The sequence below is a fragment of the Chinchilla lanigera genome, unplaced genomic scaffold (assembly GCF_000276665.1).
Source record: "Chinchilla lanigera isolate Chin_1 unplaced genomic scaffold, ChiLan1.0 scaffold00004, whole genome shotgun sequence".
NCBI lineage: Eukaryota > Metazoa > Chordata > Mammalia > Rodentia > Chinchillidae > Chinchilla > Chinchilla lanigera.
The window spans coordinates 37,272,039-37,296,059 of NW_004955405.1; the positions used below are offsets into that span (position 1 = coordinate 37,272,039).

General features: G+C 42.5%; 1 protein-coding gene across 5 annotated transcripts in view; it reads right to left on the bottom strand.

The window, feature by feature from the left end:
- Positions 1-24,021, bottom strand: part of Nup37 (nucleoporin 37kDa) — an 82,439-nt gene that overhangs the window by 56,715 nt on the left and 1,703 nt on the right. For all 5 annotated transcript variants that reach the window (XM_013518775.1, XM_013518772.1, XM_013518782.1 and 2 more), the window contains exons 3-5: positions 19,234-19,358; positions 15,979-16,051; positions 13,872-13,966 (exon numbers count right to left, since the gene is read on the bottom strand). In XM_013518775.1, the coding sequence (XP_013374229.1) occupies positions 13,872-13,966; positions 15,979-16,051; positions 19,234-19,358 (293 nt within the window). The remainder of the gene's footprint in view (positions 1-13,871; positions 13,967-15,978; positions 16,052-19,233; positions 19,359-24,021) is intronic.

Sequence of the window (24,021 nt, forward strand, 5' to 3'; positions counted from 1 at the left end):
TGCCAACTGCGTTTCTCTCCCCCGTGAGTGAACAGATTAATTATGGCGACAGAGTCAAGTCTTTCTTTTCCAGGGTCATTTGCACAGTAACATGCTGGGCTAGCACACATTTTAGCACTACTGAAGTAAGTCTAAATTTTTCTTCCAAATGCAGTGGCTCTTGGAATCCTATTTTAATATGTATGTGGTTTTTGTTGGATATTATATAAAATGAACAAATACATACCAGAATATTTTCATGATCCACTCCCCACTTCAAGTGGAGGAAACAGAAGTGGTACAAATATGGGCATTATATAAAATTAGGTCAATTAATGAAGTGCACTCATGTGCAAAGATCCAACTTCTGCCTAATTTTTAAGCAGTATTTTATCCTGAATAGAAATGATGCTGTTTTAAAAACTAACTTAAACAAGAGCAGGGTGATCCAGATTACTTTTCAGGGGAGCAGAATAAAAATGATTTATGGTTTATAATTATATGGTTATTCAATAATCCTCAGTGGTTGCATAAATCTAAGCACTAAGTATGCAAAAAGTACGATGAACTGGGCTGGAAAAGTTATCCTGACTAAATTGGCTGCAGATGGTACAATCTGAGTCACGAAGCCTTACCTCCCTTTTACGAGACTCCCTAATTAAGCCCTTCTCAAGTCCTTTTGCGGCACTCAGCTCAGTCTTCTGCGTCTCACTTGGTGGCAAGATGATGAACGTCTTGCTCACACTAGTTCCATCAGTTAGTGACACTTGTAAAAAGTGCACCATGCGGAAGTACACAGAGCGTGAGCATCCGAGTCAAAGAGAATGTGCTCAACGAGGACAGCACCCACACCCACAGCATCTCTGGAGCCTCGAGGTGCTCCGGTCCCTCCCTCCCAGTCCTCCTTCCTTTGCTCTTTCACAGAAGGCACACTGACACCATCGCTGACTTCTGCCTGCTGTTTAGTATCACATGCTCTGTCGTTTTTTTGCTTGATGGCTTTTCTCATTAGCTTCAGGAGACTTACCAAGAGCTGAACACTGTAATCTTTTCACTTTCGTTGCTGTGCATGGTATTCTGCTAATTAAACACAGCACAATGTGTTATCTACCTATCCTGCTGCTGACAGACATTGAGTTTCTTTCCAGTTTTTGGTTGTTAACAATAATGGTGCTATAAACCTTCTTGTACACATATCTGATATTAACGAATACAGTTGTCTACACAGCATTCCTTAGTCTATACACACGCACATACCCACTGCACACACGCACACACCTGCTAGGTATATACCTAGGAACGAACTGCCAGGTCAGTTTATGAATGTGTTCCGCTTTAGCGGGTAGATATGGTCAAATGGTTTTCCAAATTAACTGCATCTCATATCCCAGCCCCTCCCATATTCCTTTTTCAATTACCCATGGAAAAAACTCTAACTTTTTCTTATTTTTAGGCAAAAACAATCTTGCAATGATGAGCTGTCTGAATGGCAAAAAGTACCACTTTTCAGTCTGGTCTCATTTTGTGAGACAGTTTCTGAATTATCTTTTTTCCCTTGCATTTTATGTTGCTTTCATGTGCATATGAATGGCTACTTCTACATACATTTCCAAATGCAGTGAACACAATGCACAGAGCCTTCTACGCCGACCGGGCCACAGACTCTTCCTCTTCCCTGCTGTGGAACTGACAGAGACAGAGGGGTGTTTCTCCCTAATGAGCTCCCACGAGCACGGTACACAGTTACAAGAGGCAGCAGGGGTTTTTCACCTAACGCGCCACCGTTTGCTCATTCGTGTAACTACAGTTGTTAGCGCATAGCTGACAAAATATAAATGTGAAAGAGATTCAGTGAAGCAAGCTGATGGCAAGTAAGGGTAAGTGTCTAAAACGAAAGAACTGTCAGACAGTTATACAAATTAAAACATCTTCAAAATCTAGATGAATACAGATTAAGTATATTGTTTTCACTGATGACATTTTATTGTGGTTGTTGCTCATGCAAAAAAAGAACACAAGAAAAACAAAAAAGAGGTGTGATACCAATAAGTGGACTCAAAACGTAAGGAAAAACCCAGTCCAACATCAAGACTGGCAAATGAGTTTTTACGTACTATGTGTGTTGCAAATTAAAACAAGGTCAGTAGAAATGTTTTTAAAAAGATTTTCTGAGTTTACTGACTTTGGTTTTTAAAGAAACTACTAGTCCAGATCAAGTCAGATAAGTGGCTCCTAGTGTAACAGAGAAACAAATTCAAATGTGGAAATTCAGGTTTTAGTATTTCCAAATTTATTTATTCATAACTTTGCAACAAATAAAACTACCTGAAAGTCAATTATTATGCAGAGAAGTATATTTCTCAGGAAAATGGAATGTCACAGAAAGAGTAGCATTCTTAACATAAACATATGAAGAGATCATAGGCCATTTATAAAAGCATGGTATAAATGTTATCAGGTTAAATTATGTTGGCCCCAAACCAGGAGCTATATGAACTGTACATGTGTAAGATGAGCGTGGCAGTGTAAACCTGCAGTCCCAGCACTTGGGAGGCTGAGGCAGGAGAAGGCTCAAGAGTTTGAGGCCAGGCTTGGCTATATGAGAGTGCAAGGTCAGCCTGAGTTACACAGCAAGACCTTTACTCAAAACAACAAACAAAAGATGAAATGAAACAAAACAAAAAATAGAAAATAAATGAAATGTACAAGTGTACATGTTTAAACGTCTGCAGGAAAATTTCAAAAGAAAAGCTTTTAAGGTAAAGTTCATCTGCTGACATTTTAGAAGCCAAACCTGAAGGAAACAAAGGTCACTGGATGACTACGGCATCACTCTTCAAGTGAAGGAAAATGATGTGACCTATAATTTTAACAAATATCGTCCCCGTGCTCACATCACGGCCCCAAACACGACTCTCAGAAATTGGAGTTCTCATAAAGTGGAGGAGTGAGGAGCAAGTGGATCCAAGATTATGAGTTATGCTTTACTTTTAATAGTTTATTGCTGAAGTTTTAACCTCACTTCAAGCTGCGTGGTTTTCAGCAGAACAGTCAGTACCCCTACCATATGGTATTTAAGTGTTATTGTCCCGCCCAATTAATTGAAAGGGCCCATACATGCGGTGTTGGCACAAGGGGGATAGCCTACATTCTTTTAACTGACAACTAGCAGGGGTAGGCACTGAGAATGCCGAGGGAATTTCCTAGGTAATACTCGGTTCTTTTTGTTTGTTGTCCATTTTTAATTGGGAACTCATTGTCTGCCAGGGAGGTTATTGTGGAAGGAAATTTCTGCAACCAAATGTTTTTGGCAACACAGACAAAAGGAGGAATGGATGACATTACATGACACATCCGTATCCATTTGGCCCTCTCTGAGGGATAAAGCGAAACATAAACCACAACCTTTCTCAAACACAAGACCTGAGCCCATGAATCCGTGTGCCGACTGATTAAACACGAAAGCAAGACAGAGGAACACTGCAGGGGCGGGGTTACCGGGACGGGAGAGCACTTCCCACCTTTCCAGGGGCAGGAACGGGGCCGCGCACTCTGGACGAGCAACACACTCTTCACGGAGCTTGTGATGGTCAAATGAGGACTTCCCCTCTCATTCCCAAATAAGCAATCGCTAACTTACTCATCACGGTGCAGATGACTTCATAAAATCTAAGCCACGGTATATTTCCTTAGTAAGTGGACACACAATCACAAAGAGAAGTGAAACAAATTACAAGAGAATTCATTGCTAAAATACTGGTGTAAGTGCTCCCTGCCCGCCTTAGAGGAGGAGTACTTTACTGAAATCCCACGTCTAGGTGTTAGACTGACCACTGTGGTCATATGGGGTACCATACGGGCTTGGTAGGTTGTAGTGGTGAATAAGCTTTGTCAGTGTAAGTGTCAGTGTTCCAAATATATTCAGGAAGTAAGGGTGGACTTTAAAAAAAATCCTCAAGTGTACTGTGCAAGTAACAGTAACAGTTCTAATATATTAGCGTAGTAATTATCAGAACAATGGGTTATTTTGCTGAAGCCGGACTGAGCACAGGGGAAGGTGTACAGTGAAAACTAATGGCGTATGCTTATAATTTTACCTTTCAATGGCTAGAAATAAGGAGTCAGAAGCACAGTCAAAGGCTGAACGTGGGGCTCTGACAGAGCGGAGGGAGGGAGTGGCCGCCCCAATGTCACACTGATGAACCCGAAGCGACCCCCGAGCCCGCACTGCTGCACACCTTCGCGGGGCCGTGAGGAGATGCAGAAAATCACTCAGGCTCACACACTGGTGCTTTATTGTGGTTTCTTGAAATTATGACTAAATTAAGCAGAAATGACACATCCGTCAGCACAGGAGTGAGACGCCGAGGCCGCACCACAGCGAAATTATCAGCCTCTCACCTGACTCCGAGTTTTGCAGGGTGGGAATTGGGAAAGCTTGTCACGTTTGAAAATCAATCTCACAACCAAACCCTGAACTGCAGAGAAATACCACGTGGTTGTTTCCACACAGATTCTATGCAATGACTTCATTTTGGAGGAATTCAGAGTATAAGGGCTTTTTCTTTAATGAACACAAGCATTAAGACAAACACCAGTCACATCATTTAGGAAATACTAGCATTTATTTCTGAGAAAAAAAAAATTTTTAAGAGTAGAAAAATTTATTGGAGAAAAAGAATGGGGAACAGGAATGGGGAATAGCAGTAGGCCCTGAGAGACAGGAGGGGCCCCGAATGGGCTGCCACTAAGCCCACTTCTCAAAGGCAGATTATAGAGCAGCATCATCAGGCGGGTACAACTTGGGTCAAAATTCTGATCAACCAATAAGATTGCCAATGTAGTCGCTTAGGTAATGTTGATCTAATCGTAGCAAAAGTACATGGGGGACATCATTAACGTTGTTCAATAATCTATCGTTTTAGTCTTTAGTCTTAGCCAAGAAAAATTCTGACAAACTTCGCAACTTACAATTTGACAAAAGGCTGAATACTACAGCTCTGAGGGAAAGAAGTCCTTAAGCCACCATCAGTGACTTTCAAAATCAACTTGAAAAGTTTGTTTATAAGGGTTGCCGGGTGTGGTGGCACACGCCTGTAATCCCAGTACTCAGGAGGCTGAGATGGGAGGATCCTTGTCAGTTTGAGACCAGCCTGGGCTACAAAGTGAGCTCACGGCCAGCCTGAACTGCATAGTGAGACCCTGTCTCAAAAAAGACAACCCCCCCCCGAAAACCCCCAAAAACCAGCAAAGTGTTTATGTGTGAGTTCCACTGATATAACTTCCTTACTGCACCCACACAAGGGCCACGTGACTGCAATCACTGATGTGGTGACATACTTTATTAAGCACTGGTTTTGTATTTCGGCTACAAGGGCACAAGAGGAAGAACAAGGTGTTGACTGTGCTTTGAGTGTGATCCCTCTGAGTGGTGTTAGCAGAACACAACCATGTGAAACTTTAGAGAATTCCCCTGTCACTCTGGATTTTTCCTCTATGACACTTTTTCATTAACTATTCTGTTCATTGAATTAAAAAGTGTGTACAAATGTGATCAACAGGTTTTCATATACTTTTCAGAGAGTTCTTTTAAACACACAGAATTTTGAAGTTCTATTCATGGGAGGTGAAGTATTAGCAACCTCTTGTTCTTACAGAATGGCAGTGTTTCTAAAGAATATTTTTATCTAATATTTTATCTAGTATTTCAGAATTCCAACCATCCCATTCTCAAGCTTGTGTAGAACTCGCAGTAACTGCGCTCGTTCTGTGGAGACGGGTCTCAGTGTCTGCCAGGCTGGCCTCTGACTCCGGGTCTTCTGGTCCCACGCCCGAGTGGCGGAATTACACGTTACGTGTCACCGTGCCGGCAGAGTAACTGCTCTTGACTAACATTCGACAAAATATTAGAGAGAATTTTAGAAGACAACCAGGCAGTTTTACTTCCTGAATTAGCTAACATTATCATGAATGACAGAAATGATACTGATTTTACTTTGTGCCTGGAATTACTTGGGCACGGCTGACACACACCTCAATGCGGCTGACCTTCCAAGGGTCTTCTCAGTGGCCTACCTTCAGGAGGCTCTTGGTCCTTTTTTCTGCTTTCCACAGATATTTTAAAATGTAGCATGTATTTTGGGACCTCAGGCAGAATGGGGGAGGACCACTTCAGCCTAATTATGGATCTTAGACTCTCAAGTGTCTAAGAACTTAGCTACCATGGCAAGAACTTAGCGACCATGTGCTACACAGAGGGTACGTGATAAGCACTGTTTTCCTCTTGTAATAATTTTCAAAACCATATATTATTGGCTTAATGAGCATCGAAAGGTAATTTACAATTTTGCTTTCCACTGATTTAGTTACATTCCTAAAAATAAACTTTATTCTTTGTCATACCCTATTCCTTCTCCTGTTGTTGACAAAGATTCCATGTTTTTATAGAGAAAGTTAATGGTACATTGTATGTCTTTAATACATTAGCCTTAAACTAAGAATTCCTTGGTTTTTAGAAGTTAGTTTTTCCTTTGCCGTAACTTTTATCTAGTATTTTAAAAGATCATTAAAGGTTAAGGTGGAGGAGGAAAGGGATCTTTTGTAGTTACAGTGAGTACTGGGCTGTCTCTTTCTTTTGTACCTCCCAAAGCACTGAATGTTGGCTATATTAAATGTTTAATAAATACTTGTTGATCTGACTTGTTCTTACAGAATGGTACTGTTTCTAATATACAAGAACATCTGTTATTTGGCTCTTCCTGGGAATGAGATGTTCTGTATTTGTGAGTTTGTAAAATAATAAGCTTAACCCATTATATGCTTAGAAACCACTTTTACCTTCTTTTGAAGGCAGGAGGCAATAAATCTTTCTAAATGAAATGCACTTCTCTACCTCTCAAAGATCATAATTATTTTAATTTTATTTTGATGTTCATACTTTGAACACCTGTAGGTATATATACTATGGGTATGCAACAAACAAGCACACAGAAACCAGCGCCAGCATTTACAGCAGCCTGGGTATGTGTGCAAACACACGCACGTATTAGTACACATGCATGCGTGTGCACGTACAGCTGGTGTCTGCACCAGGCAGAGACGATGAACCAGAAAGGAAACACTGTAGCATGTGAGACGGAATGGCAGCAGTCCCATTTTATCTGGGGACTGGTCTGCTTTAAAAACACCCCCGGGTGATGCTTCTTCATTTTGGTAGCAGTACCTTCTTTCTAACGAAGGTGCCAGATGACATACAGTGTAACATCCACTCCGCTACGCTCTCCCTCCTGCGTGCCCCCCACGGGCGCTGTGCGGACTCCTGTGAGACACACTGACTGCGGGCACCCCGCTGGGGAAGGGACAGAGCGCTCCCCGTCAGCTTTCTCGTCTTTCCTTTTAGAAGAGCCTGCTCTCAGCAACCCGCAGACTCTCGGTGCGGCGGGCACTGCCCGGGCCACTTGGTCCTCTGCGGCAGCTCGCACTCACTTCCCCATCTGGACCCTGCGCGGAGGTACAGGGAGGAGGGGGTGGGACCTTCACCGCAGTGATCAGCCCTGGAGTGCGCTGGCGATACTCTTTCAAAGAACTAAATTCTTCACTAGTAGAGGGTAACACCTGCGGACATGACTAAGCACAATTGTTTTATTAAACTAATTTAAATAATTAAAGTAGAAACGGTATACTTTAGTATTTAAGAACCGGATTACTTGAGTTCCTCTTCTAAAATGGGAACAGCAAGCGAATCTACACAATAAGATTTCTGAGGACTGAGTTACTACATACAAAATGTTAGAACAGTACTTGGTCACACATTATGCCATAAAATCACAAACCACTGAGGGGTGGTCCCCACACCGCGGCGGCAGTGTTGGGGGCCCTACTGACTGGGCGCCACAGGCATTCAGAGGCGACACCAGCAATGCTAGCCATGCTGTACACCCTCTGAATGACAGATGCACTTTAGAAACGCAGCCAAAGGGACAACTGCATGGAAGAAGATACGTGTTTTGCAATGCTTGTTAAAGATTCATTCAGAGTAGCAGAGAACTATTTTGTATACATATACAAGCTGGCTGATCCTCAAGAATATTCTACACTTTCTGAACTTGACAGCCTGCTGTTTGTTTGACCTATTACCCCTATTTTGATGAACATTATTCACTCTTTCACCTGTCCTATTTAATTCTGTTCTACTGCTACAAACAAGAACTTCCACTCTAGCTCTGCAGGTTTGCTCGCGGCTGTGACGCTGCAGAACTCCAGAGGGCACCATCTGCGCTGTGTTCCCCGCCAACAGAGGCCTCGGAACCCTGCAGCCTGGAAGCCTGGCCTCTGTCTCACATTTCCCTGTTGTTTTCTATCTATCCATTGTGAAGCGAAACAAAGGCACGTTTCCTCCCTCTGCGTGTAGTCACCTCTGAGGACATATGCAGTACACGGTGATTCTAAGACAAACCATTTTGCTTTCATAGAGTATGGTATACAATACAAGTACTAATTTTTTTGAAATTATACACTTGGATAGGCTATGTTTTCTATGAGTTTCATTTAAGAATGCATTATACAAACTGGATTTTTAAAGAAAAATGGTATTGGGAAGAAGAACTTAAGTTTTTAAATAAATTTCTATGGATCACAGATCAATAAAAATAGATGGACTTAGATAAAATTTAACCTATCATCTTCCTTAAGAATAGTCCGTATTTTGAGTAGTGCCTTGGTTCATTATGTGACTCTATTCTGTATGATTCAAAACTTGGCACTTTTAAACAAAATATGTAATTTTATGAGCCAACTCAGGGGTACAGGTTGCTCCAAACTAGTGTTTCTAAGCCCACAATTCTGCCTGCTGATTATTAATGCTGTGTCTCTCTTGGAAGCGTCAACAATGAACATCAGAAAATAGGTAAAGGTCAAAATGCTCACAGACACTTTAGGGCAAGGTCTCCCGGAGCGGCTTCCAACGGTGCCGAGCACAGCGGGCTCAGTGTGCCCGAGGCGAGGGGAGCAGCGTGAGGGCGGCTAACAGCAATGTGCTTCTCACTGCAGCGCTTCTTCCTTCAGTCTCACAGACACTTGGTATTTTGCGTTTTTAAAATTACAGCTGTCTTACTGAGTATAAAGTGGGGTCTCGGGGCTGGGGATTTAGCTCAGGGGGCTGGGGATTTAGCTCAGTGGCAAAAGCGCCTGCCTGGCAAGCGCAAGGTCGTGAGTTCGGTTCCCGGTACCGGAGAAAAACCAAAAAAAAAAAAAAAAAAAAAACAACAACAAAAAAAAGTGGGGTCTCACTGTAGTTCTGATGTGCAGTTCCCTAACAGTCAATGACATTTAGCATCTTTTTGTGCACTGACTGGCCATTTGTAGTTCTTTGTGGAATTCATGATCCAAATCCTTTGCTTGTTTTTTATTTGGGCTGATCGTCTTTTTGCGGTTGAACTGTGGGAATTATTATATATTATGAACACAATACTCTAATAGAGTAAGACTTGCGAGTACTCTCTCTCTCCTGTAAGTTCCTTGCACTGCCTTGGCAGTCTCCTCTGATGCCCAAAAGGTTTTTACGATGCTTTCCAATTCATCCTTTTTCCTTTGACATATGTGCTTTTTAATATTGCTTATGAAACCACTGTCAAACACAAGATCATGAAGATGTGTCCTTACATGTTCTTTGAAGAGTTCCTAATTTTAGGAAAATAGATGTTGAGGATTTTTCATCTGTATTTTCTAATTTTAGGACAATAGATGTTGAGGATTTTTCATCTGTATTTCCTAATTTTAGGACAATAGATGTTGAGGATTTTTCATCTGTATTTACGTATTTTCATCTGTATCTGTATTTGTGTTTTCATATGTATTTTCATCTGTACTGGAAATCGGTCGGCAGCTTTCCTGCGATGCCTTCTCTAGTGCTGGCAGTGCCAGCCTCATCATAAAGTGGAAAGGAGTCCCTCCTTTTCCGTTTCTTCTCTCATTTGAGAAAGACGAGTGGTAATTCTCCAAATGTTTGGTGGAATTTATTAGTGAAGCATTTTGCTCCAGGTTTTTCCTTGGGCTCTGAAGTTTGTGATTATTGATTAAATTCTTGTCTTGACTTGTTATAGGTCTATTCAGATTTTCTTTTTTTACTGTATTTCTGGGCATTTTTCCATTTTATATGGTGTATCTCATTTGCTGGTATGTAACTGTTTAAAGCATTGTTCTAGAATCCCTTTTATTTCCATAAGGTCGGTCACTGTTATGGCTTAGAAGACTCCCCAAAGCCTCATGCGCTCAGGGTGGGCTTTTCAGAGCTGGCCGGGGTGTATGGTAGTGGGCTTAAGGGGCGAAGGGTGTGTGGCACTGAGGGGAATTAGCACAGTTCTGGGTGCGGGCGGCACCACGCCAAAAGCTTGCAGCCCGGATGGAGTAAAAGGGAAACGAGGCTGGAGGGCCGGAGGGCTCGCTGTGTTGCTTTGGTGAGGCTCCAGTCTTCACCTTCACGTCATCTCCTGGCTTCCAGCGCAGACTCCTCGGCCTCCGGCAGAGCCTGCGGCCTTCTGGCGCAGATGCTTTGGCCTCCTGCTAGGGACTCGCACGGAACTCCACAGGGAGCCCCAGCCTTTCACCTCTCACTGGACCCTTTGGCTCTCCAGTGCACACAGGGACCTTCTGCCTTCTTCCACACTTGATTCTACAGGTGGCTGCCGTGACTCTACCTTGTAAACCCTTGCATACTTGTATAACTTGCATCAAGTCTTTCTCTAGTGAGCAATGACTGATACAGCAGTAATGTTCTCTCTTCTGATTTTACTAGGCAGACCATGCTGTCCTTTTCCTTTCTAGCTAATACTTTGTCAATTTTGCAGATCTTTTCTCAGAACAAAGCTATTTTTATTGCGCTTATCTCTTCTCTGATCTTTACTTTCTTTGACAGTGTTGGGTTTAGCTTGCTATTGTTTTCTTTTCTAGTTTCTCACGGTGTAACTTAGGAAACTGATTTGAGTGCTTTCCTCTTTTCTAATGTAGGTTGTGGGTGCCCACAGACAAAAATTTCCTTCTGAGCAATGTTTTTGCTCCATCTTTTCAGGTTTGTATATTATATTTTGTTCTTATTCATCACAGGACATTTTCTAGTTTCTCTCATAATTTATTCTTTGGTTTTTCTCCGGTACCGGGAACCGAACTCACGACCTTGTGCTTGCCAGGCAGGCGCTTTTGCTGCTGAGCTAAATCCCCAGCCCCATAATTTATTCTTTGACTTATTGGATAACAGGGCAAAATTTAATATCTATCAATTTGTAGCTTTTCCAGTATTTCCTGATTTCTAGTTTTATTTCATTGTAGTCTTGGAAGATACTTCGCATGATTTCAATTTTTCTAAATCTATTGGTTATTTGTGTTGAGGGTTAACGTATGGTTTACTCTGGAGAAAATTCCATATTCTCTTGAGATGACTGTCTACTGTGCTGATTGGAAACGTCTGGAGTGTTTTGTGTATGTCTAGTGTGATTGTTTTGTAGTTTTGTGCAAGTTCTCTTTTGTTTACTGCCCTTCTATCTAGTTATTCTGCTTCACGTATTTTGTAAAAGCACAGTATGACCTGCATGCATACAGAACTGCTCTCAAGGTGACAGAGGCTCTGATGAGGTGGGACAGGGATCTCACTGATGTCCCTGTACACCAGCACATAGACTGAGTACGGCTGGTGCAACTTTCGTAAGGTGCCAAGTCCCTTGCGGGATGCATACAGCCCCGACAGTACAGTTCCCATGTGCTCTCCTTGAAGCCTGGCAACTCTACCCCTTGAGGGTCGTGCATTCAGTGTTCTACTTTAGTATAGCCCTCTTTCCTTTATTGCTGTGAAAGCACAGGACACTTACTATTCTTCCCCTATTTTTAAAACCCCATCTCTGTTGCTTAGCTTTTGGCCTAGGAGGATTGGCTTTCACATCAAGGTTGCGGTTTACTTCCGCCTGGTGACTTTTAGCTCCCCAGTTAGAGCTATCATGATGTTGTGTATCAACTTCAAAATCCAACAGGGGCTTACAGAAATATACATCAGCTTTCTGCTTTCTGGGAAGTATCTCACAATGCTGGATGGCCCACCCCTGCCCCATGCGCTCACACTCTGGGGCCGGGCCAGAGGGGCATGCGCACCCTGTCATGCAGATGACAGCGCATGAGGTCAAGTCACACCAGGTGGAGAGGCACAGCTTGTGCTTGGGTCACACCCGCTACCACGCGTCAAAAGCTGAGGTCAGTGGGACGAAATTCCCGCTCCATGGGGGCGGGGGAGACAGGAGCATGGAGAGCTGCCTCAGGGGACACTCTCAGCCACAGCGCAGCAGACTGAGGTGCTCAGGGGTGCTGTACGGAGTTTGTCCGAAAAGCTAAACTTATTTAAAGGACTTTCTCTCAAGTCAAACCCTTTCTATCTTAGAAGTAACAGTCCTTTCTTTGTAAAATGATAAATGGCAGTAAGACTTTAAAAAATGTAGGAAACCCAGTGTCAGTCCCCAAAATTTTTTGGAGAATGTTACTAGCTTAAAAAAAAAAGTCAAGTCTACCAGAAAAGAATAAAACCCACAGATCACTTGAATCTCCTCACTCTCACTGGCTATTCACTTGTCACAGGTTGTTCCCGGGCTCGCAACAACATCCATCCCAACCCCTTCAGGCTTTCATTACTCCAAATGCGTGAGGTGTGGAAAGTTTTTGCTTTGGAGAACTGAAATGCCAGTATTTATTCCTACTGATCTGACTGCCTTGAAAATGGTCCATTTATTCTTCAGGACTCTACACAGACTTGGCTTTGTAAACACACGGGGCCCTAGAATCTTGGTATCATGTAAGTCTTTCATGTCTCTCACAGGAAAATTTTAACAGACAGCTCATAAAGAACAACTCCAACTTTAAAAAGGTGAGCTATATAAATAAGATCAAAATTCTAAACAGTAGCTGGCAGCTCCACTTCCAATGTGAAGCAACAGAGATTCAATAGTCCTATAGGCTATCTATACAAGCATAAGTAAACCCTGATGATTTTAACATAGCTTTGTCAAACCTTTAAACTACACAAAACAGCAGACAGGATTCTTTTTGCTCGCAGTATTACTGAAGGAAATGAAGCAAGTGTCATTCCTCTGAGCCCTGACTCATCTCACGCCTTGCTGAAGCTCCTTCCCTCTCTCCTCTTGCTGCCCTTGTTCTTTACCTGTGATGTTCTCTAGCTTGAGGTGCGATCAAAACGCTACTGGGGCCTCACCCGTTCTACGCGGGGTGGTGCAGAGGACAGGACATGGAAGTGCACCTACCGGGGGCCTGACTGGAGCTCTCAGACCATCAGAGCTACACTTCCCACTCATCTTACATTCCTGATCAAACACTCACTTTTTTTTTGTCTTTTTGAGACAGGGTCTCCCTATGCAGTTCAGGCTGGCCTTGACCTCACTTTGTAGCCCAGGCTGGCCTCGAACTCACAACAATCCTCCTGACTCAGCCTCCCAAGTGCTGGGATTACACGCCTGCGCCACGCCTGGCCAAACACTCCCTTACAGAGGACCTGGGAAGCAACTTCAGAACATGGCTGTGGCCTTTCACTATGCTCCTGACCTTGCCCAGTATTGGAGAATCTGATCCAGTATATGCTCACGTTTTATACATCTGCCCCTCTAAAGTGAGAGGCAGACAGAGTCTCGAGAATCAGCAAGAGGAGATTCCATTACCCGGGCTGTGAACTTAATTCACGGATTTCGAAGTTCATGTTTGTACCTTACCTACACTTTTAAATAAAATATGCTTCTTTTACAACATTTTGGGCACTTTATATAGAAGCTGTACTCTCTCTAATTTAAAAAATACAATTCTTATTAAAATAAAATTTCAAAAATATGGTTGTGACCTAAGCAGCATACCTGCAGGTATGGTCGTCACTCACGCTTGCGATTTCCTGGCCTTCTCTGGGGTCAAACGCCAAGCTATTAATGAAGTCTGAGTGGCCCTCTAAAACCTGGCGGAAAGGACAAAGTAAGAGGACAGAAAAATAACGGACAATATTCCCACCTAGTGTTGTTACTTTTCAGCCTCAAAAGCTTTTCCTGCATGCTTCCTTTTCTATAAACATTTCTGAAGCAATCTGCTATTTTTAAGTTGTGATTTCCATACCCACTTTTCTGGAAAGTTTATCTTGGAAGGAAGTTGATCACCCAACATACCGCTATTAGCCCGGCCTTGCTTTTCTAGTGTGTGCTGCTTACAAAACCGCGAACACTTTTTCTACTCTACCTGTCCTCACATCACCTCCTCTCTCCCTCATTACACAGAGCTTAAGCAAAAACTAACGCAACCTTTGCAGGACACTCAGGCAGTCGTCCCCCTAGGCTTTGAACCTGCATCTGCTGCTCTGCACCTTGACACCCTCACCCACGTAAAAGGAACCTCACCTCCCAACATCCTCGTTCACTCGTGCAGTGTGACTGTCAGCACCAGCGACAGCCAGTGACACAAGCCCACAGCAGAAACAGAAGCGACCTCTGCTCACAGAAGGAGCAGATGGAGGCTCCATGGCAGAGGGGAGTAGGACAGGAGGCAAGGTGCCGTTTGTCGAAGTCTTTGTAGTGAAACCCTAAATGGGCCTGCGAGATATTTAACTCCCAGTGGCTACCTTTCTTCCTTCCCAACACTCCAGCGTGACCTCAGCTCTAAGGTTAGTAAGGCAGTTTTACATAATACTGCTCACACAGAGAACTGTGGCATGGGGGAAAAACAGCTTTGAGCATTTCTGTGTAACAGTCACAAACCCAGGGGCTTCAAACAATTCTCCAAAATATCTGCAAGATAAACTAAATCAACATTCAACGTATACTATTATAACAAGCACATTAACTTTTACGAGACCAGCGCTCTAACCTCTGAGCTACGGAGCCAGCACATTAACTTTTAATAGGTAAAAATTTTATGTGCCATTTCTATATTTGGTTATTCATGGGACAGTCTTAGCTAACCAGTATGGACAGTATTGTATGCTCACTGCCTATAGCTCAGAGCACGCTTTTGACTACCTTCTAAGTGACTGGGAAGGTTAGCTTATCTTTGCTTTGTAACCTATTTTTTTTTTTCTGGTACCAGGAATCGAACTCATGACCTTGCGCTCGCCAGGCAGGTGCTGTGCCACTGAGCTAAATCCCCAGCCCTGTAACATATTTTTAATTCATTAGAAAGTCAAGAAAGCACTACCGTTCTATAAGCAAACACACTTCGGCCCAACCAGAGGGCTGAGACGGTAACAGAAAAGGGCTCTTTATGTAGGAAATAGGGTTCTAAGTGTCTTAAATGCCTTCACTTAGTCAAAGGTCAAAATCCCATGAGGCAGATGCTATCATTGCGCTGACCGTGCAGACAGAAGAGGGCACGTGACCACGGCCGCGCTGTTCCCACCCTGCAGAGCTGGACCAGCCTGCAGCGTTTCTGGCTCCTGCGTCGCTCCTCACCGTGCTGCAGCCCTGCCTGTGTCCTGCACTGCGCCCCTTTGTTCCCTGGAGGTCAATACTTACTCCACGCGTGCATGGCACTCTTCTACCCAGCTGTGGCTTTCTAATTCTCTTATTTGTTCTTCCTAGTATTTTATTAACAAGTGATACTAGATTTATAATCTGCAGCTGTCACTAAGAACCTAGCTATTAGAGTGTGTGACAGAGGAAACGATACCCTAAATTACATGCGGAAAGATGGTCATGAAGTCATTTTAAAGAGGGACAAATACATGCCAGGCATGGTGGTATACACCTGTAATCTCAGCAGATGGGAGGCTGAGGCAGAAGGATCACTGTGAGTTCAGGGCCAGCCTGAGTTACACAGTGAACTTGAGGCCAGCTTGAACTGCACAGTGAGACCCCGTCTCAAAAAACAAAAAACATGAAGAAGAAAAAAAAGAGGGATAAATAAAATTAACAAAGCAAGAAATAATGAATAAATATTTTAAAATGAACTCTGAAGACCTGTAAATTATACCCATCAACGTACCTTATATTCATTTTTATCTTGAAGATCTGAAGTAAATAACCTGATTTTCAGATCAGAAGCTGATGTACAAAATCTGGAAGCAAAAAACCCAAAACAAACTTATTATCATCTCCTCAATCACCAAAGTGTCAGTCTGATGCTAAGCCAGTGCCTGAGCGCCAGGTGCTGCCCCACTTTCCCTGGAACTTCTGCTCTGAAGTGGGTTTAAGTCATTCTTTGCCTAAACTTCAGAACTGACATGAGGCCAGCGATTCACTCTCCAAACCCCACGAGAGCAAAGCCAGCAGCAACGTGAGGACCAGGCCGGAGGAAGAGTGAAGCAAAAGGCAAGCACACGCTGAGGGCAGGAGCAGGGGAGGCCTCCTCCTTCCCTATGAAGCCGACGGCCAGCGAGGGCGCAGACGCTCAGTTAGCCCTCGGCCTTCTCACTCCCACTGCAGTCATGAAGAAAACACTTGTTTATTTGGAATACTATGGAGGAAATACAAAGCGAGAAAAGGTGTGTATCAGCTGAATCCCAATTATGTAGACTTATGCGTAAACAATGAAAAGAGTACTGAATGTGTAAGTGAATTTTTCCTTTTGTATTTGTTTTTCTAAATTTTATGTAAGCTTGTGTTATTTTTAGAATAAAAATATATAACTTATTTGAAAACAACAAAATTACACTATCAGCTTATTCTAAAAATACAGTCCTTTGGATGGAACCCAGGGCCTTGTATATGCTAGGCAAGCACTCTACTAGTGAGCTACATCCACAACCCCTTGTCTTTAAAATTAATGGCTGGTTAACATTTTCTGAATTTATTACTTATATTAGCATAGTTCCAAGAAGGATCTGAGGCAGCTTCTTAAAAAACCATGAGGCAAACAAAAAATTCCCAAATGATATACTGCAGCAAATGCAATAAAAAGAGGTCAGGAAAACAAGCACTAGGCAATGAGGGAAGTACGTGTAGGACATACCAACAGAATATCTAGGTTAAAGCAGCATCACAAAACTTAATTCAAAATCCAGGGAAGCCAGCTGTGGGAAGCCAAGAGTGCACACTTACAATCCTAGCACTCTGGGAGGCTGAGGCAGGAGAAGCTCAAGTTTGAGCCCAGATGGGATAGCTTAGAGGGAATCTTTCAGAATAAAAAATAAAAAGAGCTGGGCGGGGTGGTGCATGCCTATAATTCCAGCACTCAGGAGGCTGAGGCAGGAGGATGGTCATGAGTTGAGGCCAGCCTGGGCTACATAAGCAAGTTCAAGGTCAGCCTGTACTATAGAGTGAGACCCTATCTCAAAAAACAAACAAACAAACAAACAAACAACAACAACTGGGAAAAGTGTTTCTATCTCTTTTGAAATTGGCTAAAAAATGCAAAGAGAATTAGAGTTGTTCTTGTTTATTTCCAGGTACTGTGAACATTTCCTTATAATACAAAGGGAAACGAATGCCCCAGCAGCTGTTGGCAATGACACATGTATGCTGACAAAAGCTGTTGCATTGATTATCCAAAATTAGCAGAACCTGTGTAAGCCTCTAAAGGAAAAAAAGAACACCTTCACAGCTTTGTTGTAGACAAGACTTCTTATAAGGAAACGATCTCAAAGAGAAAATGCTTAGAGGCTAAAATTTAAAAAGTTGGCAGTAATAAATGTTGGAGAGTCAGTAGAGCAACCGAAACAGCCGTGTATGACTGCTGGGAACACAAAACAGTGAAATCACTTCAGAAACTGGTCCCTCTCTCCGCCCTGGCTTCCTGTTTTTGCAGTACGTACTGGGAATCACACCCAGGGCCTAGCTCCCTTGGCCAGCGCTCCATCAGGAGCAGCGCGGCCGCCTATCACCAAGGGCTGGTCAGAGGCATGCTCTCAGCAGCCTGGCCCGATCTACATACTGGGACTGTCCTAGCAGCCGCTCACAGGACAGGGCAGATGAGCTGTGGGGCAGGCACACAGCATAATGGAGTACTACTCAAACATAAAAAGAAACAAAGCACAGCTATGTAACCTAACACAGATCTTACAAACATTACGTCAGATCCTCCCCCCACAGAAGACCCACATTCTGTATGATCCCACTTTTATGAAGTTCTACAATATGCAAAACCAATTTCTGATGAGAGGTATCAGATCAGTGGCTTTTTGGCATGGAATGGGGTTCAGGGGTCAGTGCTGAAGGAATATGTAGAAACCCCACAGTGACAGGCTGTGGGTGCATTACTAGGGAGTGAGGTGATAAAAGTACACGCACTTGTCAAAACTTCTTACCACACCATTTAAGAGCTGAGAATTCAGTGTGAGCTGTACTTTAATTAGAAAATTATCTCAGTACTAGCTGGCTGTCTACTAAATGAAGATTTATCTTTTAGATTTGACAGTTTTGGAAACAAGATCTGTAACAAACCTTAAATGACCTAATACATTCTTGCACTTGTGAAGTCTCAGCAGCCGTCAAGATTTTTCTGAAAAAGCAATCATTTTAAATGCTTTCCCACACTGAAGCCCAAAGACTAGAACTAGAGTTTGTGCTGTGAAACACGAAAATGGAAACCTGACGTATGCATGGAGCAGGAAGGGGCAATAATGTCCCCCAAAAATGTAGCTCTTTTAACAGAGTTGTATTTTCAATAATTAAGGTGGCAAAGTCGGTAAAGAACCTGTAAAGACTGACTGATTCAGATGAATCTCAGGTAGAGTTGTGCAGTCTGGACTAAAAACACAGGCAAGGCATCACTTCAGCTGCACACTGACGTCACCAATAAAGATGTATTAAATATGCGCAGAATGTATATTTATTCTGTGTATAGCTATATACAAATATATATCATATATAAATATATATTTTTATATATACTATATATACTATATAAACAATATAAAGTAACTTAATATAAATATATACAATATATTATTTATATGTACTATATATAAACATACATACAATATATATATTTTATATATACTATACATATTACATATAAATATAAATACTTATATTTGTTGTGTAGCCAATACATCTAGAGTATCAAACATAGCAATGTCACCTGTCTAATCACCTGTACTTGTGGAAGATGGGCATGGAAGAAAAGTGTCTATGATCACATCTGGGATCATTCGACACAAAGAACACTGGTAAATACTGCATTTTAAACTTCTACTTGACGAGGGCGGGGGACACAGCTCAGCAGCAAGCGCCTGCCTGGCAAGTGTGAGGTCCCCAGTTTAACTCCCAGTACATGCACACGTACACACACACAACTTACTTGAGGACAGGCGGCAACGAATCAAGTCTAGTCTCCGGGCTCCAAGCTATGCCGTCGACCCTCACTCCATGGTGAAATGTTCGCAGTGTTTTATACTGAATGCCTTCAACATCTGCTTCTTCTTCCTATGCATACACAGCATATGCTGCTTTAGGGAGTCATGAGGACAGTGTATTACTCTGACTTACAGTATAATGAAGAAGTTACCAGGAAGTCATGTACCTCTACACGTTTTTGATGAGGTCAAAAGCAAACCAGAATTTAAAAAAAAAAAAAAGAAAAGAAAAAGAAATACAAGGTTGTATAACTTCCACAAAATAAATCTCTAGGATAGTTGAATCTGAACAGTACATAGACATTTTACTTTTTTTTTTTTTGGCTTTCTGAGACAGGGTCTCGCTATGCAGTTCAGGCTGGCCTTGAGCTCACTGTGTAGCTCAGGCTGGTCTCGAACTCGTGACGATCCTCCTGCCCCAGCCTCCCGAGTGCTGGGATTACAGGCGTGCACCACTATGCCCGGCATGAGACATTTTACTTCTAATAGTAAACACATTTCACAACAAATTGAAGAAGTATGGGAGGTTGCATTTAACATGTTACAAGTAACTCGTCTATGCTATTATAATCCATGAATAGTGCCTGTGCAAATTAATTTGGTCTTGGAAATTTTATTCTGTGTATAGCTGCTTAATAAAGTCAGCATATTTACCTAGTTCTGTCCTAATAAAGACGATTTCTGTTAATCCTCATAAAAAGGTAAGGAAAAAACGTAAAAGTCAAGACATTTATTTCTGGCAATGTAGACAATAATTGAAGCAGCTCTCCTATTATGACAACAATGCAAAGATCCAGATCCAGAGAAGCTGCTGAGCACCCGGGTGTGCAACCACTCCGCAGGCACTGGCCCACACCCAGGGACGCGGGCCAAAGCTCAGGACCTGCACAGGGGAGGAGACCTTACTAGAGACCTTGATCCATCTGGGCCCTTCAGGGGGACGTGTGTGTAGGGGGGATGCCTGTGCACAACACCTGCAGCAGGTAAGGGCCAGGGCCAAGGAAAAGCAGCTGTGCAAAGTCTCGACCATTTGCTGGACCTAGCATGAGCATGGGGCTGAGCTCACGTTAACTACACGGTTCAGACAAAAGTGGTGACATGCTGGTAAGGGCTTCAAGCACCTGACAGAAAGACAATACGCCTCTGGGTGAACTACCCCGACCGGGCAGCACAAATCCCCACAGATACAGTGAGTACCACGAACCAAAACAATACAGCAGCAGAATCAGACCAACGAAGACATCAGATTTCAAGAGTTATTAGATATATATAAAATGATACACGTTCAGGGGCATAAAAGAGGCAACTAAAAATTATCAACAGGCATTAAGAGATTACTAAGAACAACTAGGGAAATTTTAAAAGAACTATAATCAAATCAGCACAACACTAGCATAAAAAGACACACTGCCTAAGAGAAAAAATTAAAACATCCAGAAATAAACCCATGCATTTAGACAAACTGATTTTTGATAAAGGACCCAAGAACACCCATGGGGAAGGAGCCGTCTTTTCAATAAATGGAGCTGGGAAAACTGGATATCCACATGTGCAAGCATGAAACCCAATCTCTACCTCACGCCACATATAAACATAGTGGGTTAAAACAAAAAGAAAAATGAGAGAGAAGAAAAATATTGGACAGCAATAAATCTGGAGCAGTGACAGCTGAAATGGGAGAGGTCCCTATCTCCTGCATGAAGACAGTAAAGATACTAGCTTTGATGCTAATGAAATGTAGATGTCCAAATGTCTTTGGTAACCATTAAAAAATAAGAAATAGCACATAAATTTTTCAAACAAAGAGGAAAAAAATTAAAGGAAGTACAGAATCTTTAGCTTAAAATATGGTAAGAACATGCATATCAACAATGTTTTTAACGCTGGAAAACTTGAGAATAACCCAAATACCTAATACACGAATGGATAAATGGTGATACAGTCCTATTACACCACACAGCGGTCCAACAGGTAGGAATCTAACAGTATACCATTAAGCAATAGTACAAAGTGTAGAAGAGCATAATAAAGAATGGTATCACTGATGTAAATTTTAAAACACCAAAAACCACACAGTATTTGGTCTGGACCCCCTACACATAACCGTAATGCTATAAAGAGACACAAACACAGAATTTCTTTCATGACTACTTCTGAGGGGTGCGACAGGGAGTAAGGGAGGATTCCCAGGGGTATAAAAAGAATCCCTAACATCTTACTTCTTAGACAAGGTGGTAGAAATACGGGAATTCAGTCTATCATTTTTCACATCTCATGCATAGCTTTCCCAACGTACTATACTTAAGACACGCTTTGAAATGAAATTTCAGGTGCATTTAGACCGAACAGCAAAAAATTTTTCCATCAATGAAATGAAACAGAAATATACTTATCAAGGAAAGAAAAACACTGCCAAATTTTACTACTTCCTAATTCGTGTGGTTCACAAACTTAATTTGTTTTACGACTTGGGGGAAGATGGCTGTTTGTTTGTGTGGGGAAGCTGGCCATGGTTGTTTGTCACCTGATGTGGAGTTAGCGAACACAAGCAAAATTCTGTGAATGCTTTTGTTTGTCCACAAAAGCATTCGTGAACTGAGGCATCACTGGGGCTGGATACATAAATGCAGCAGCCATTAAGCCATTTTAGAACAAACTTCAGAGGCTCCAAGAACAGCTGACTGGACAGTCTGGGTTACAGCTATTTTCCACACAAATTGATCTTCTAAAAATGGAGTTTTTACATAAAAAGACACACTCTTATGCTACTGTAACCATAGAGGCAAGAATTAGCTCCTGTATTTGTCACTCAAATCATACAGGGAATTCTTTATTGGGAGCTCACAGGGATAACAAAATCCCATGGACTGTACAGCCTGAGCTATGTGTGCTACTGGTGAAAACTTTTCTTTCCTGGCAGTGCTGCGTGCCACTGGGCCAAGGAAAAGGGCAGTGTGTGTGACTGCTATTTGGGATTTAGAAGGGAGGCCATGAAGTATTGTATAGGCAGGAAATGAAGAGCCTTTGGAAAACCCCCTTACGCCAGGCTCCTGCAGTGGGTGGCTGGGGCATAGCCTGCTGATGGAAGGCCTATTCTAAGGGTTCCAACTGGCCCCTCCCACCACACCCACTTAAGGCCAAAGGCAGAATTTCAATCAGACAGACAGAGGTTTATCTAGTTCAACTCTTTCATCCCAGGCTTCCACTTCTAGTTGAATACCTGAAAAAAGATCGCTCAACCCTTGGTCTCTTTGAGACAAGGTCTCACTATGCAGTTCAGGCTGACCTTGAGCTCACTTTGTAGCCCAGGCTGGTCTTGAACTCGCAATGATCCTCCTGCCTCAGCCTCCCAAGTGCTGGGATTACAGGCATGCGCCACCACACCCAGCTATCAACCCTTGGTCTTAATCATAGGACACTTTATGATCCTAATTTGCTAGTCCAGGGAAGTCAGGACAAGGGTCAAACGTAGGCTGGAAACTCCTCCCCCTACTAAAACAGACAGTGTGGGATTGCTTAAGAGCTCACCTTTACTCAGGCCAACAATTGAAACTTTTCACTCATATTTCTCTTTACGATAAATATGAATACATACCAATTTTGTGTAGACTTATATGTAGTGTACTCTAAAATGCTAACTGGCATTCTCATGTCAAGATAACCTCCCTGTTTTTCTTCTTTTTGAGACAAGGTTTCACTATGCAGTTCAGGCTGACCTTGAACTTACAGTGATCCTCCTACCCCAGCCTCCTAAGTGCTGGGATTACAGGGGTGCACCATCATGCCCAGCCAATACTACTACCTCCTAAGTAAGAAAGCAAATCATGTCTCCAGTAATATATCACTTTAATTCAGCAATAGTTACTTTAAATCTTTAAAAACTGGTCACTGGTAAATTATATCAATTAATTATAATTTGCGAAATATGGTTGCACGATTGATATTCAGGTATAAAAGGATTAACAGGAGATTCAAGAGGGTCAAAGCATCATTGTTCGGTCTCTCACAAGCAGGCTGGCTTTCCTGTGAGAAAACACAGCGCGTGCTCCCAAGGGGCCATGACTGCCGCTTGGGCCCGTGCCAGGGACAACTAAAATGTACTACGATTACAATGTGCCAGAAGGCCCTTACAAAGGCCTTCTAGGGCCTTACATATACTGACTCAACACATCCTTACCAAACCCTAGTGATTGTGACTTTTTTGTATTTACAGAAGGAAGGCTAAGTATCGGCTCAAGGGGGTGTGGTTATTAGGAGGTATGGCCACGCAGAAGTTAAACCCCCATGCATTCTGTCTCTGGAATTCAAGGGCAGTACTGAACTTCCCGCCCAGCTTAGATGAGCCCGGGTTGTTTACCCTAGATATGTACTTTAAATGTATAAAAGGGGTGATAGCAAATCAATAGGAAAGTTGAGTATCCTTAAAGCTGAAATGCTCCCGAAGATCATTTTAGTGTCTCAGTAGTATCTGCTTGCTATGCCAAAGCAGAAACATTATAATTAACTGGATCTAATTTAATTGGTATTTTCTCTGTGCATACCGATGCTCAGTTACTCATAGCCTTTAATTACCAGAATATTCCTTTTTTTTTTTGTTTTTGGTGCCAGGAATCAAACTCAGGACCTTGTGCTTGCCAGGCAGGCGCTTGTGTCACTGAGCTGTATCCCTGGCCCTCCTTTTCTAATCATGAAGCAAAAGAGCATTTTCACCATCTATGTTCTATGTGCACAAA